General features: G+C 41.1%; 1 protein-coding gene across 2 annotated transcripts in view; it reads left to right on the top strand.

Moving 5' to 3' along the window:
* SLC35F1 (solute carrier family 35 member F1) overlaps window positions 1-13,011 on the top strand; it is a 231,655-nt gene extending 218,644 nt beyond the window's left edge. For both annotated transcript variants that reach the window (XM_005492605.4, XM_014271055.3), the window contains exon 8: window positions 8,922-13,011. In XM_005492605.4, coding sequence (XP_005492662.1) covers window positions 8,922-9,146 — 225 coding nt within the window. In that variant the 3' untranslated portion in view covers window positions 9,147-13,011. The remainder of the gene's footprint in view (window positions 1-8,921) is intronic.
* The last annotated feature ends 1,075 nt before the right edge of the window (window positions 13,012-14,086 follow it).

Genomic DNA, 14,086 nt, shown 5'->3' with positions numbered 1-14,086 from the left:
GTTTTTTTCTGTCAGCTCGAGAGCACCAAACAGCTTTTCTCTTATCTGCTCCAAAGCCTTGACAGAATAACCATATGGCCCCTAAGAAAGTACTGAATATGCAGATCCCTAAAAAAATCTTTATTGTATGTAACATCGATTTGATGGGTTGGGAGGGACTATGGAACCTTAACATATATGAATTGATCTATAAATTCACAGGGAGAAAATGAGAATTATTTGATCTAATAATACAAGAACATATGGGTGAAAACTGAAAATGTATAGAAATTAGGGGGATTTTTTTGCTGTCATAGCAGGGGGTTCCAGGATAATTTCAAATAGGTTAGTGGGAAGTGAAAAAAAATCCCTAATAATGCTTGCATGAGAAGGATTTGCCAGATGGAACATGTCATCTGATTGAAAGCAGTAATGGGGGCTTGGATATAACAACTTAGGACATGCTCTCCACTCTGATTCCCTCATGCATCTGCTTTGAGAGTTGACTCAGTTGAGAGCTCCTGGAGCTCCTGCAGTTTGGCCTCTCGTTGCCAGCAGCAAATGTGTCACACTGCAGAGAGCCCTGACGTGAAACAGCCATGTCACACTCCCTGGACAGCTGGCCTGGTCACTCGTCCTCAGAGTAATTGCAGCTGCACAGTCCTTGGGTCTTAGGGTAGGAGTGCCCCAAATTTCCATTGCCAGGAAAAAAGAACACCTTTTGGGAAGGAATTTCTACAGGAATGTATTGTTAGATTCAGCAGAAAAATATAAACAAAGAATCCAAGATGAATCAGTTATTGTAACTGTGGTTTTGAACGCACTGAGCACAATTAGCCTCATGTACAGTAATAGAGAATCATTACAGCAGACAGCTGCTGCTGTATTAAATACTTGCACACAAACCCAAAAGGACACATGGCAACTGGCAGCTGATAGAGAAAATCAACAAAGAATACTGAAAGGTAAATGGGGGGAGGGAAAATTGTTTTTATAAGCTTTTCTGTTGCGCTCCTCCTTTTTGTATTAAGAACATCTGAAAGGATAGGTCCTTCACCACTTTCTTGCCAAGTAATTGAAATAAAATAACCAGAAATTAAGCCCCTTTATGCCATAGTAACGATGCTCACAGGAAATTAGAGAAATGTAATAGAAGTGTTTTAACTACACATAAAAATCTCTTTCCTACATAGATAAGATTAAAACAGATTGCAGGACTCATTCTACCTTGCACTTTTTAATTAGACAGACTTCTGGTACCGCAGGGGTACTGAACACAGGCTCCTTTTTTCTCCACATCTGATGTCAGAGGCAACAAAGGGAAAGAGAAGAGAAAGCAGTGTTCCCATCTCTCCTGGCACTCAGGAAATGAAGATAAGCCATTTCACACAAACATTTTGCCCTATCAGGCATGTATTTAGAAATGACAGGCTATTATTATTTTTTTCTGAGGATGCCATTTGAGAAGCATGAAATCGTGCAGCTTTGTGCAAAATCGGTATTTGCCTTACAGCTGCCTATGTCAAGCTCAGAGATTTTTCCTCAAAATGCTATTGGTTTTCTCCATAAGTTTGTTTCATTCCACCAATGAATTCCAGGAAATCTATTAAGTTTCCTAAAAGTTTAATAGAATTTGTGGTGACAGTTTTCCAGTAAACCCTCCTCATTTTTTTTTCCTGTGTAGATAACCTCAGCATCTAAAAGGTAAGAAAGCTTGGGTGTTTCCCACTGACCACTGCCTTACCAGTTAAACTGTGCCCACCAGCAAATATCATTCAAGAACTGAAAAAGAGGGTGCTGCTGTATGACAGAAAGCATAGATCAGTATGTTTTACATGAAGTAAAACATGCAAGCAGTAGAACAGAATCAACTGGAAAATTCAGAAAATGTGTCATCTGGTTCCTTGTCATCACGGTTTCTATGCAACATTTGCAATTCAGCATAAGCCATAGTAATGGACAGCATTTCATCTGAATTAGATCATATTGAGGGTGCAAGCAAGCATCAGGAATTGAGAAGTATGGCCTTTCTGCCATGCATGAAATGACTGGAAAAACTTCCTTTGGCTTCTTTGTTTTCACCAAATGGCAACAAGGGCAGAGTCAGGTTTTCACTGTCGTTCAGGCGAACCAGAAATTTCTTGCTTTGGGTTCTGCTGGTATGAGTGATATGTTGAGACAAACCTCCTTCATTCAGTGATGATCAAAGATGTGGAGTAAGTAGCTACACACTCCACTTTTCATCCCAGATGTGCTCAGAGAGCAAGATAGGACTTGAAGTTACCACTTAAGACTCTATCCTCATGTTTTGCCTAAGAAATAGCTGGAGGTCATTTAAGTGTGAAGATAATGCAATCCTGCTGGTAGTGGACAGACTTGCTGTCCAGAAGTTATCATCATTACTGAAGCTGTCCAGCGCCCCTTGGTGCCCTTCTCAGCAAGAGAACCAGCATTTCTGCTCTGGCATTCCACTTTTGCAGTTGGTGAGCAGGGAAGGCACTCTAAACCATACCTCAGTGGTTTGGGTCCCTTTGGAGATTCCTTAAAAACTGAGAGATCTGGCAGGACACATAAAGGTTCAGGTGGATTTGTTTTTTCCATTCCAGTGCAGTCTGGAAAACTCACAGCAACTCTTCTGGTGTGTGTGGTGCCATTTGGGGCTACAAAGTACGGTGTTGCACTGTTGAGGGTTGCTTCAGTTTCTGCTGACGAGCAGATCAAGCTCTGAATCCCAAAGAGGTATCTTCCTCCTAGGCTGGGACAAAAAATAGTCAGGAGTAGTTTAAGGCACAGTGCTGATCCAAGACAGAGTCAGTCAGATCCTCCTGGGTGTGATCCAAGGCGGTGCCAAAGAGCGCTGCCAGCTATGACTGGGATGCTGGCTCCTGTTGCTATTAATAATGTGGCTGCAGCATCCAGCCAGGCAAGTGAAAGCACTGTGTGAATTCCTAGCTCTCAGAGCCCTCAGCCTCCTGGTGCTGCTGCTGGCTGGAGAGTGTGTGCATCCCACAGTGCGACTTCTGCACTTGGTCACGGTGAGCTTCATTTGCTGTGTTGGAGGCGAAAATAGAAAATTGTGGAAAGAAGCTCAGCCTCTCGATCAATTTATCAAACAGAGTGGAAATGTCTGTTTGCTATATAAAAGATAATGAGAGAAATTTGGTTTTAACTCCCTTCACTCAGCCTGCTCAGGTATTCATGTGTGAAATTACCCAGGGGAAAAAGCCATAAGTCGGTGAAAGAACACCTATTGGCCTTAGCTTTGATGGGCTGTGCAGCGTATGCTACAAACTGAATCAATCTGGAAAGCAGAGTTCACTGCACTGCACAGACCCACTGATGGGAAGGAAGAAGGTGATGGAACTGGAGAGCATGGATGGTGCCAGCAGAAATATGGAACTAGATTAATTCCACCTGATAGGTACATTTTTACCCCTCTTCATCAGTGTAATTCTGAGGAGGTCACTTTTCTCTGAGATTTAAAACTTGAATTAATGAACCTGATTTCTTTATTCATTTATGCCAAAATGTGGAGAGCTGCCAGATGAGGTAGAGAAAAAGGTAGTTATTCCATTTCATAACATATCACTGAATATGTGAAACATGACAATTATAAATTTTCAGTTAGTACTTGAATAACAAAAAAAAACCTTTTTAAAAACTTGAAAAGCACAGTTGAGTTGCCATAGGCTAGGAGCTGGGGTTCATACTACCTAAAGAGATTCAGTGTGTGGCTGCTGTTTTGAAATACAAATGGAGTGCTGGAGTGCTGCAGCTCAAATAGTCTGCTCCTGCAACCATTTCCAGTTCAATGGACTGAGTAAAACAGAATTAGCATTTTCATAACCATTGCAATAATGTTCAAGATCATTATAATGATGGCTGAGCGAAAACCCAAAATTAGCAAATGGTTGAATTTCTTTGTCTGTGTGGGCTTTTCTGCAGACTCACATCTGTCTCATTTTGTCACTCTGGATACTGTTTTGCCATGGTGTCGGTGGTAACATGGGCATGGACATCTGTGACAGCCAGCACTGCTTGTCTGCAGATTCCCTCTGCGGGAGTCAGTCAGCACAGCCGATCCTAGATGTGATTTTTCCATGCATGTTTCTTTGGGCTTTCCCTTCTATATTCATGACCCGTGTACTGAAGAATGACTTTTCCTCTCCAGACCAAGGCATGAATCTACTACCTTCTAAATAGTTTTTCTTTCTGTTTTTTTCTTCTCCTGTTACTGTCTAATCACTGTTCAAGACAATGAAATCAGATGCACTCGTTTCCCTGTTAAGAAGCTTCCTTTTCTCACCTTTCCAAGGGGATTACTTTAAAGCATAAGAGTCTCAAGTGGAAATAGTAGAAGCATTTTACCTGTGGTGATTTCAGGCTATATGAAAGACAAGTTTTACATGGACAAACTGTAAAAAGTAGAGGATAAAAACCAGTAGGGAGTAAATTTTGAAAGCTTTAATAGTTTATTCTGGATTTTTAAAAATGCTACATTTTCAGGTGCCTTTATACTCAACTTCTTTATTTTAGGTACCTTGGGATGCTTCGCTTACTCATAATTTTGATTCGCTTGCCACAAAAATGCTATATATATAAGCTAAATTTTGTTTTGTGAACTTTATCTACACTTTTATGTAGCACTGCAGATATGTTTGGGTTCTTTTCCTTTTTAAGGCAAAGACTTTGTGCATTGGTAACAGAAGGAGTAATTTCACCGTACATTTCCTGTGATAGCTGGAGCTTGCTGCTGCAGTGGTTTTCCTGGTGGGGTTCTGCAGTTGCACACTCTGGAGTGATGCCCCTATTCCTGCAGCCAAGCCACCAGCTTCCATAAGCTCATCTGCTGAACCTGACTGAGCAGATCCATTCAAGTACTGGGTTCCTAATGAGCAACTCAGATAAATACCAGAAATGTCCACTCACCAGAATCTGTGCTTGTTTTGATAGGCTGACCAAATCTTGTTAAGCACGTTATCTTGTTATATTTGTCTAGGTTTTGTGTTGTGTGTTTATCTTCAAATTGGCAGGCACCAAAGACAGCCTTTTACATGCTGAAAGGTAATGTTCGTTTAATGTAGGCTATTTTTACCACAGGTACTAAATGGTACCTAGAGAAGATTTTTTTTGTGTGTTTTCATAGTTTTTTAACATTTATGAATATCATTGTTTGATCCATATTGAATACTATTGATTGGGGAAGCATTTACAGACACACAGATGTCAGAGCAGAGCAGACATGATCACATCTGTAGAGCTGATTTAACTATTTGATTTGACTGGCAAAAAAAGCTTTGGCACATGCTTTTCATGTCAGTGATGAAATCTGAAATGTTGTAAGTAAGGCAATTTCCCTGCAAAGGAGCTGTCTGCCTTCTCCTCAGAGGATCCCTATTCCCCATTTTTATTCTGTAAACTCATATTTATTCAGTAACCAAACGAATCTCTTTTAAATGGGTAAGAAACTGAGGATCATATAAAATCATTGTGATTCAAAAATTAAATTCACAGGTTGAAAATCAAATCCAGGGACTCAAGACTGTTAGATCATTGACCCCACCACAAAGTCTCTCAATAAGCTTCATGGATGAGCAAGTTTGCACATGTAATACACATGTACCTACAAATGTAGATAGGAAATCCACAGTAAAACTGTTTAATGATATGGAAACATGGGTTGACTTTTAGTCTGTTCAGGGTGTGTGACACTCATTAGCTAATTTGAGCTAACCAGTTTCTCTTCACCATATTACTCTTTGTGCAGTTATCCTGCTTAGCATGGAGGGATGGATTTGGAGAGGCATACAAATCTGGATATTTTAAAAATATTTTTTCTTAGAGGAAATATGTTCTCTGTAGAAAGAGTAAAATGAAGCACAGTTTCATTCTAAAGTAGCTTTTTAGACAGAGAGAGGAATTACACACTTCCCAAGAACCTACAGTTTGGTACTGCAGTTGTGTGGAGAGTGGCAATGAAAAGCGATCCTCCCTCACTTGTTTCTAAGGAATGTCTCTTTCCTCTGTTTTTGAATGTGTTTCTTTTTCCTGCCTACTAATAGCAAATCTCAGTAGATGAGGTTTGCAGATGAATATTAAAAAAACCTCCAAAACCTACATGGTAGTAGAGTGTGCCTGAAATCTTATCTGCCATAAATCGCAGATTTCAGCTGGAGTCTGAGTAGTATAGTACAGTGAACAACAAATTTTGGTTTTGGGAACTAGATCTGCATCTTTCCATTGCACTGATGGATTCACTGCTGTTTTAATAGGAGGAAAATAACCATTTATTTCAAAGGGGTTTGGATCAGTCTGACAGGGTATTGACAAGAAACAGAGATTTGCCATGTACTTCAGTATATATTCCTATATTAACTTCTCTATCTACCTTTCTACTTCAGTGTTGCAGAGAGCTGCTGCACAAATGAATTCAGCCTGAACCTTGTTTCTAAGGAAGGTAAAAAGGAAGGAATTGTCATAGGACTATTGGACTCCAGGTTTCTTTGAACTAGCTGTGCACAGATACCGAAGACAAATGTTTCACAGATCTTTGTGTAGATTTCCCCAAGCTTGCCCAAAGCCTTTCCCCCAGGCTGGAGAGCTGCCATGAGGGAGGACACTACCATTGAAAGAATACTATCAGACAAAAGAACCCACTGTCAGGAAGCCTCTGAGAGAGGAATGAGAGGTATGGCCAGGAGAAAGGGGATATGGTAGAGCTGGAGTCATGAACCAAAGCAAAAATGAATTTATTTTGTCTGGACAGCTCCTGGAACAAGAAAAAAAGAATATTTAGCTGCTGGAAGCCCCACAGATTCCTCACAGCAGGACACAAGGCAATCACAGATCTGGCTGGCACTCTGGCAATGCAGTGGGCCAAGCCAATTGGCTGGCTGGGGTGAGAAATTCAAGCATAAGGTGGGAATGAGGGACAGTGGGAAACTAGGGATGGGAAACTACATGCATTTGGCTCCTGAGATTTTCTTCAGCTTAGTCAGCTTCACTGCTGCCAAGTGATGCTCAAGTTAAAATACAAAGTGAAAGAGGGGAAGAAAGTGCTGAGAACAAAATTGTACTGAAAATGGAGGGGGAGAAATCCACCAGAAGTTTGAAATTATTGGCTTGTGTTTGATTGCCACGTGGGGGAGATGTAAGCTTTACAGTCCTGTCAGAGCTGTGTCACATGGAAGGAATCCTTCAGCAGACACTGGTGAGGCTCAGCAGTGTCTCTGTGACTGGGACAGCTGGGTGGTTTCATCAAATTGTGCTGCCAGACAACATGTGAGGGCCTGGTGGCATACATGTTAAAAAACAATTAAAAGCTGATGAAAAGCAAAACTCTTCCTACCCTCTAATCCTTCTCACATGTTTTAAAAACTTTCCCCATTATGGTATTTTCCCTGTTGAACATGCACACTGGATGTGGGAAATACACTCAGACCTATCACCATGGGTTATGTGACCAAAGCTTTCAGAGATACTGAGGGTTCTGTAAAAAGTCCAAATGCTTCCTCAAGCAGGAGGCTAGATGGAGGTTTTGTAGATTTATGAAGCAATAACAAATTAACATCACTACAGATTTGGCTTAAGTAAAGTTTGTTTTCTCCACAATGATAATTTCTTTAAGCGAAAAAGAATTGCTAAAAGAATTTCAAGATAATATAGTCCATTCTGTCTATTTTGCGCTGTGCTAAGGTGATCCAGAGGAAACAAATGGGGCATCCAGCAAAGCAGAGTCAGTCAGGATTAACAAACAGACTTGCAGACACCTTTACATAAAATCCTGAAGTACCTCGTGGAGCAGCTTATAGCAGGTTGCAAGTGGTTGATGGTGTTCAGGTACAGATTCCTGACAGCTGCAGAATACAGGCACTTCTAGAAGTTCCACTGAATACAAATCATTTATATCCTCAACGAGGTGGCTATGCAATTTGTCCTTCATGGTTTCCCACACACAGCATGCATGAACAAATAACTTGTAGTGTGGGATCAGCAGATAAATCATGTGGGCTTAAAGCCATTTTTGTGTCCTCTGTAGCCAGAATCCAGTATCTACAGCTAGTACCCAATGGTCTGTGCTTTTGAAACCCTGTCTTTGCCTTTAGCTTTATCTGCAAGGGCTAACAAGTTGCCTGAAAGGTTCTTTCTGTTGTATTTTTAGTTCAGACACAAGTCTGTATATGTCAGAAAATTCAGGCTGACCTCTGATCTAGTGAAGCTGTGTGCCAAAATATGTGTACTTGAGCTTTCAGTTAACTGCCCTCCCTGTGTACTTTCAAACCTCATGATGTTGACCCAGAGCACGTTTCACAGCTGAAGTTCATCCTGTCCAAACTCACATTACATCATCTAGCACCTGCTTTCTATTCACAAGCAAGAGATACTGCAGACAGGGTAGTTTTTAAGTGCCTTTATTTATACATATATATATATATATATTTAAAATTCTTATTAAAATTATTATTTAATTATATTTTTATATTTCTAACAGCATGTTAACTTCACAGACATGTGCTTTAGCTGTAACTAACTTCAGGTTTGTCCACTGCCTGTCTGACAACTGTAAATGATGGTACCTCACACTGGAGCTGAAGAAACTTGGACTCAGAGAAGTAGCTGGCTTGTCTAAAAGCATGAAAAAATCAGCTCTGGATCTGTGACCAAAACTCAATTTTCCCAAGTCCCAGACAGTCAATACTTAACATGCCTGGCCCAGGGGAAGGCAATAATTAGCTCTGGTTTATGAAGGACAGAGGAATTGGTGAGAGTAAATTAAATCTCAAAGAGTCATTCCCATAAAAATTTAACATCCAAATGACAGGGAGTTTGTTCTGTGCAGCGCGTGCCAAAACAAGGATCTGTGCCTGACCCTGTCTTTGGGTCTTCATGAACTCAGGGTAATTGGTGCTGTGTCTAACGACTCTGCTGTTATTTCTGCTCAGTTTTCAGGACTTTACTTGTTGTCGTTCTTCACAATCCTCGTTGGGCTGATGCTCTACTCCTCCACGTCCACCTACGTAGCCCAGGATCCTCGGGTGTACAAGCAGTTCCGAAACCCCTCTGGACCTGTTGTGGACCTGCCAGCCAGCAGCCAGATGGAGCCTTCTGTGACATACACCAGCCTGGGGCAGGAGACAGAAGAGGAGCCTCATGTTAGAGTTGCTTAAACCCAGGGCTGTTGATCACCTATTGACAGTGGAGCTCGTGTATCCATTATCTCTGTATTGTACATAGAGAAAGGTATTTACCGGGTGCAGTTACACTGGTGAGCTGCAAGGTAGCAAATAAGGAAAGCTCATGCAAACACAAATTAATTGTTCCAGGGTGTTCCTTGCAAGGAGATGCCAGTCCCTCGTTTACGAAATGAGCAGCATGTTTGCCATACAAACTGCTGTGTAGGAATCAGTTCATTTCAAACTACCTGTGACAGATATTCAATACATACGATGAAATTACAAAAAAAAAGAAATTATTAGATGGGTGTTTTACACACACAGAGTGATGTTATGCCTAAGCCACAGCAGCTGTGGAAAAAATGCCTTTTTACAGCAAATACACTTTGTGCAGTCACTGTTAATTTCTCTCTAGAATTTGTTTGTTTGCGCAAAACAGATGGGTTAATCGTAGTAACAGCCCCCTGACACATTTTTGCTAGCACCTTGGATTTGGTGAGGGAAATACAATGAAGTTCTTCTGTGCTCTCTGTCTAGTTGCCCTTTCTAGGTAATCTGATCCATGAATCCAGAGAAGGGACAACTTACAATATCCGTCTCTATTCTAGGAATAGGTATAAGGCGAGCATTTTAGCCTTTCTATATTTGCAGAAGTGAAGTACTCAAGCATTGACCTCTCTATGATCCATGGCAGATTTCCTAGTGGCCAAGGTTCTGCATCAGGTGACAGGGAGTCAATTTCTCTGTAGTCGTGACTCAACACAGATTTCTTACTTTTAAAATTTTAACCTGTAGAAAGAAAAACACATTTTCTAGTTTCCTATGTATTGTACCTCTCCACGGAAAGATGACATATCATGTGGATCAGGGCACTTATTTTAGATACTCAGTGCATCAAGGGTGCCTTCTGCTCTTCCAGTTTGCTTAGTCTCCCGTGGTTCATTATTCTAACAATAGCTATTTAGAAATGTGTCAGTTTTTCACCAAAACCCACAGATTGTAAAAATCAGGAAGATTAAGGGAGGAATTCATGAGCAGAAAGACTGGACCATCTGCTGGTGTTGCTGCAGTAGCACAAAGGCATTTTACTGGCAGGGTGCAGCCAATTATTTTTCATTAGCTGTGAAGCAAGCAGAAGAATTCAGCAGTTTTCTTACATTCCTGGGGACGTGTGAAAATAGTAAGGGTGTGCTCCACACTTCTGTATACAACTGTACTTCTGCCTCAGGAGCCTTACCAGAATGAGGAAAATCTTAGTCACCACCATGGAAAATCCATCTTTGCCTGTATGTTTGCTCCTCTGAGAGCCCAGTACAAGGAAATCATTATTTCAATATCCTTTATCTATTTGTAATTTAAAATTAAGGAAGATGAGGTGTTCCTGTGTCTAACAATAGATGGGGAATCTAGGAGAGATCTTGGATTTTATTTACCAATCTGCCACATCTTTGCATGAATCTTTGGGCATGACTTACCTTCTGTGTGGCTGAGTTTTCCAATCAGTATATATGGAAATAATGACATTTTACCTACCTCATAGAGGTGCTATGGGACCAAGTTATTTTAAAATGCTTCAGGATCTTCAGAAAGAAGGAGTTTAAGAAGCACATAACAGTGCTGTAAAAATGTGTATACATTCATTGTATTTGAAAATGGAGTTTACAGTATGGTTGATGAATATTTTGCTTGTGGGCATAGAAGGTGAATTTGATTTGAATGTTATTCTGCTGAAAAGGACTGTTTCAAGCAAAAATGTAGGCCTTCATGTTTGAAAAATACAACTTACCTATTTCTATATAAAAAAGAATAAAAACGTCAATCTATATATTGGAGATTAGAAAGGTCACACAGTTCAACCAAGCAGGATGAATTTCTGCTGAGGTAACATTCATTTTTTACAGTCCTGTTCTCCTTTAATACAGAAGGATCTTCCCTGAAGCAGACTGAGAGAAGTTTATATATGCATAACAGACATGAAGTGGCAAATGTCAAAATGCTCTTGAACAGCAGAAGTATGTGGTACCTTATTCTTACTGTGGAGAAGAGGTCATTTCTTTCCCACTGTGTTTAGGCTGTCTGCCACAACCCTGCTGCACCTGAGAGAAGGTTCTGCAGTACTGCCAAATCATGCCCAAAACTGGCCCAAAAGTTTTGGCTAAGATGCCTTGATACTAAACTAACAAATGTATGATTTTTTTTTCCTGCCTTCTGGTTTTTTTTAAATCTTTTTAGCACTCATGTGTCTGAACTTTTTTTTTTTTTAAACTATTGAGGATTAAAAAAAAACACAAAAAAACCCCACTAGATTCCTGCAGAAAAACAGAGTCTGTATTCTGGGGATATTAAGGAAAGTCTAAATCAAAAAAGTAAAAAACACAGAAGAAAGAGTACCTGACACTTCAGGGAAAGATCCTTGGGTCAAGCTCTGTGAGAGCTTCGAGCCAAGGTGGATTTCGTACATTCCCCAGGAGAAGGGGTCTGATTGAAATCATGGCTCCCTCAGGTACCCAGAGGCACACTGGTGGGCACCTGTCATCTCAGTCTTTTTTGCTACCTTTTGTACCAATTAAATACCTTTCTCTGAGCATTAGTCCCCGTGTTGGTCTGAGAACCTTGAGGATCGTGCGCGTGTGTGTTTCATGTTTACAGTTCCTTCCTTTTGCATAACTGTTTTGATTAATTTCCTAATAAGTATTTATTTTTAAGCCAAATGTTTGTAGTCCTTCAGCCTCCCCCTCCTCATTTTTCTGACACTAACTTGTAGATGTTTGTTAGAGTCTTCTGTGAAACAGCTGGGCAGGAGGCAGCTCCCGGCCGGGTCACGGGGCTGGGAGGTTTTCCTTACGAGGCGTTGCGATCCATGGGTGGCTGAGAGGTGCCACCAGGCTATTCTGAAAGGCTCTGTTGTACAGGAATAAGTTATGGATGTTTCAGTGAACACTCTGCAGCCAGCCAGCATCCCCTGTGCTTGCGGTGCAGGAGGAGTTTGATGTGCAAAGCGGGGCTGCTTCGCTCTCTGTGTTTCCCCATAAACAAGGTGGATGCTCGGATTAGTGCCAGTGCGCTTGTCCTGGATGGACCTCGAAGGAAAACAGTAGTATAGCTTTACAAAGAACTGTGTTGACTGAAAAACTGAGGTCTAGTGGAGGAAAACGTTCCTTCTGCCTGCTTGTGTTCTGCAGTGGGAGCCCTCAGTGTGCACCAGCAAAGGCTCAGCTATCTAACGGCAGCTACTCTCCGTGTGCGTAGGACGTCTCTAGCTCTGCATAGCTCCTTGCCTCAACAGACTGAAACTCTCTGATTCTGCTGGTCCTGGGCAGCCCTTAGCAAGACTGATGGAATTTTCTGATACCAGATAAAAACCCTCACTGGGAGACAGACCTGGTCTTTGTTCCAGCTATAAAGTTTCAAAACACACAACGATAGACCAAGCAATTGAAAATTTTGCACCACTGTGTCATAAGAAGAAGTTTCAATTTATAGTGTAGAGATTGCTAACTTGTGCTATTAACATTTTGACAAGCGTGTAGTATCATAGTATCATTTCCTTTCTTTTCTTTTTTTTTTTTTGACAACCATTTAGTATTCCTGAGCTAGCTACAAATATAAATTTTACCCCATGGGTAGGATTTTATTGTTAAATGCCATAATAAAGCACACTAATCTTGACACCGCAGATGGAAGTATGAACCAAAACCAAAACCAGGCAAACAAAATCCCAACCCCAAATCCTGCATTGAGAAGCTGAATAAATCTTTCTCCATTTTGATATTTGCATGCACCTATATGGACTGGCTGTGGCAATGTAATGCCTGTATAATGTTTTCAAATAAAAAAATAAATGCTTTATGAAAGCGGGGTTAGTGGTTTCTTGACTGTTTCCTTTCCGCTATCTTTGCCTTAAGCGATTTTTCAGAAGTGTAAATATTGAATTGCTGGGAACAGTTTTTTGCTGTGCTCAGGGCTTCTTCCCCTTGTGAGGTGTTAATCCAGAATTCTTTCCAAGGTGTCTAAGAATAGATGCCATCAGGCATCCTCAAGTGTCTTGCCTGGCCCCAGAGCACTCATCCAGAAGGGTAAGAGTACTCCTGCATACCCTCTGTCTTAACCTGCCATTCCCCTAGGGCTAGCTCAGCTATCCTGATAGTCACTGCCCTCATTTGGAGACAAAACTACTCTCTCCAATGCCTTCCAGAAATTATTAATTAGTCTAAAATTAATCTGGGTAAATTAATCAGTGTAGAATTAATCTGACAAGGGCATGGTATTGAATGGCTTCTCTGGCAGAGGTTGTGGAGTGCCTGCAGCTGCCTTTCCCAGCCCTCCCTCCCTGGCTGTCCTGGGACTCTGCAACACTACACCCAGCTGAGCCCTGAAAGAAAGGATGGAGACAAAGTTTAGATATTGGGGGAAAAGGGGTGTCAGGGGGAGCAGAATTAGGTTAAGAAGGAAAATAAGACTTTGACTCATTGAAAGTTCACATGGACAGGAAAGGAAGATCCTTAGTGTGTGAGAGCAAGGCATATTATAAACATGTATTCATTCACTTCTAAGAGTGTTTGCCAGCATATGCACCTCTCCATCCCTCTTTGTCTGATGTCTCCCTGGGAAACTTTGCATCAGTATTTCTCACATACTTCATTGCTGGGAGTATAAAAGGGAATGGAGAGTGGTGAGCTCATTTCCAGCCACTCCCTGCACTGCAACTGCACAGAGCCCAGATGTTACGAAGCCAGCAGTGCTGCACCTATGTGCTGGTTATGTCTGATATTCCACTGTGAATGTCTCCTGTTATACAGAGCTCCAGAAACTGAGTTAGTGTGCACAGCTTGATCATACTAACAGTTGATTTGCATTTTCCTCCAAATCTTCTCGAGAGACTCTCTGGCATTATAAAATTATCCTTTTATTGCCTGGCTAAAATTCAGCCTGGG

The sequence above is a fragment of the Zonotrichia albicollis genome, chromosome 3 (assembly GCF_047830755.1).
Source record: "Zonotrichia albicollis isolate bZonAlb1 chromosome 3, bZonAlb1.hap1, whole genome shotgun sequence".
NCBI classification, from domain to species: domain Eukaryota; kingdom Metazoa; phylum Chordata; class Aves; order Passeriformes; family Passerellidae; genus Zonotrichia; species Zonotrichia albicollis.
The sequence above is the reverse complement of the archived record's forward strand: the minus strand, read 5'-3'. Positions and strand labels throughout refer to the sequence as shown.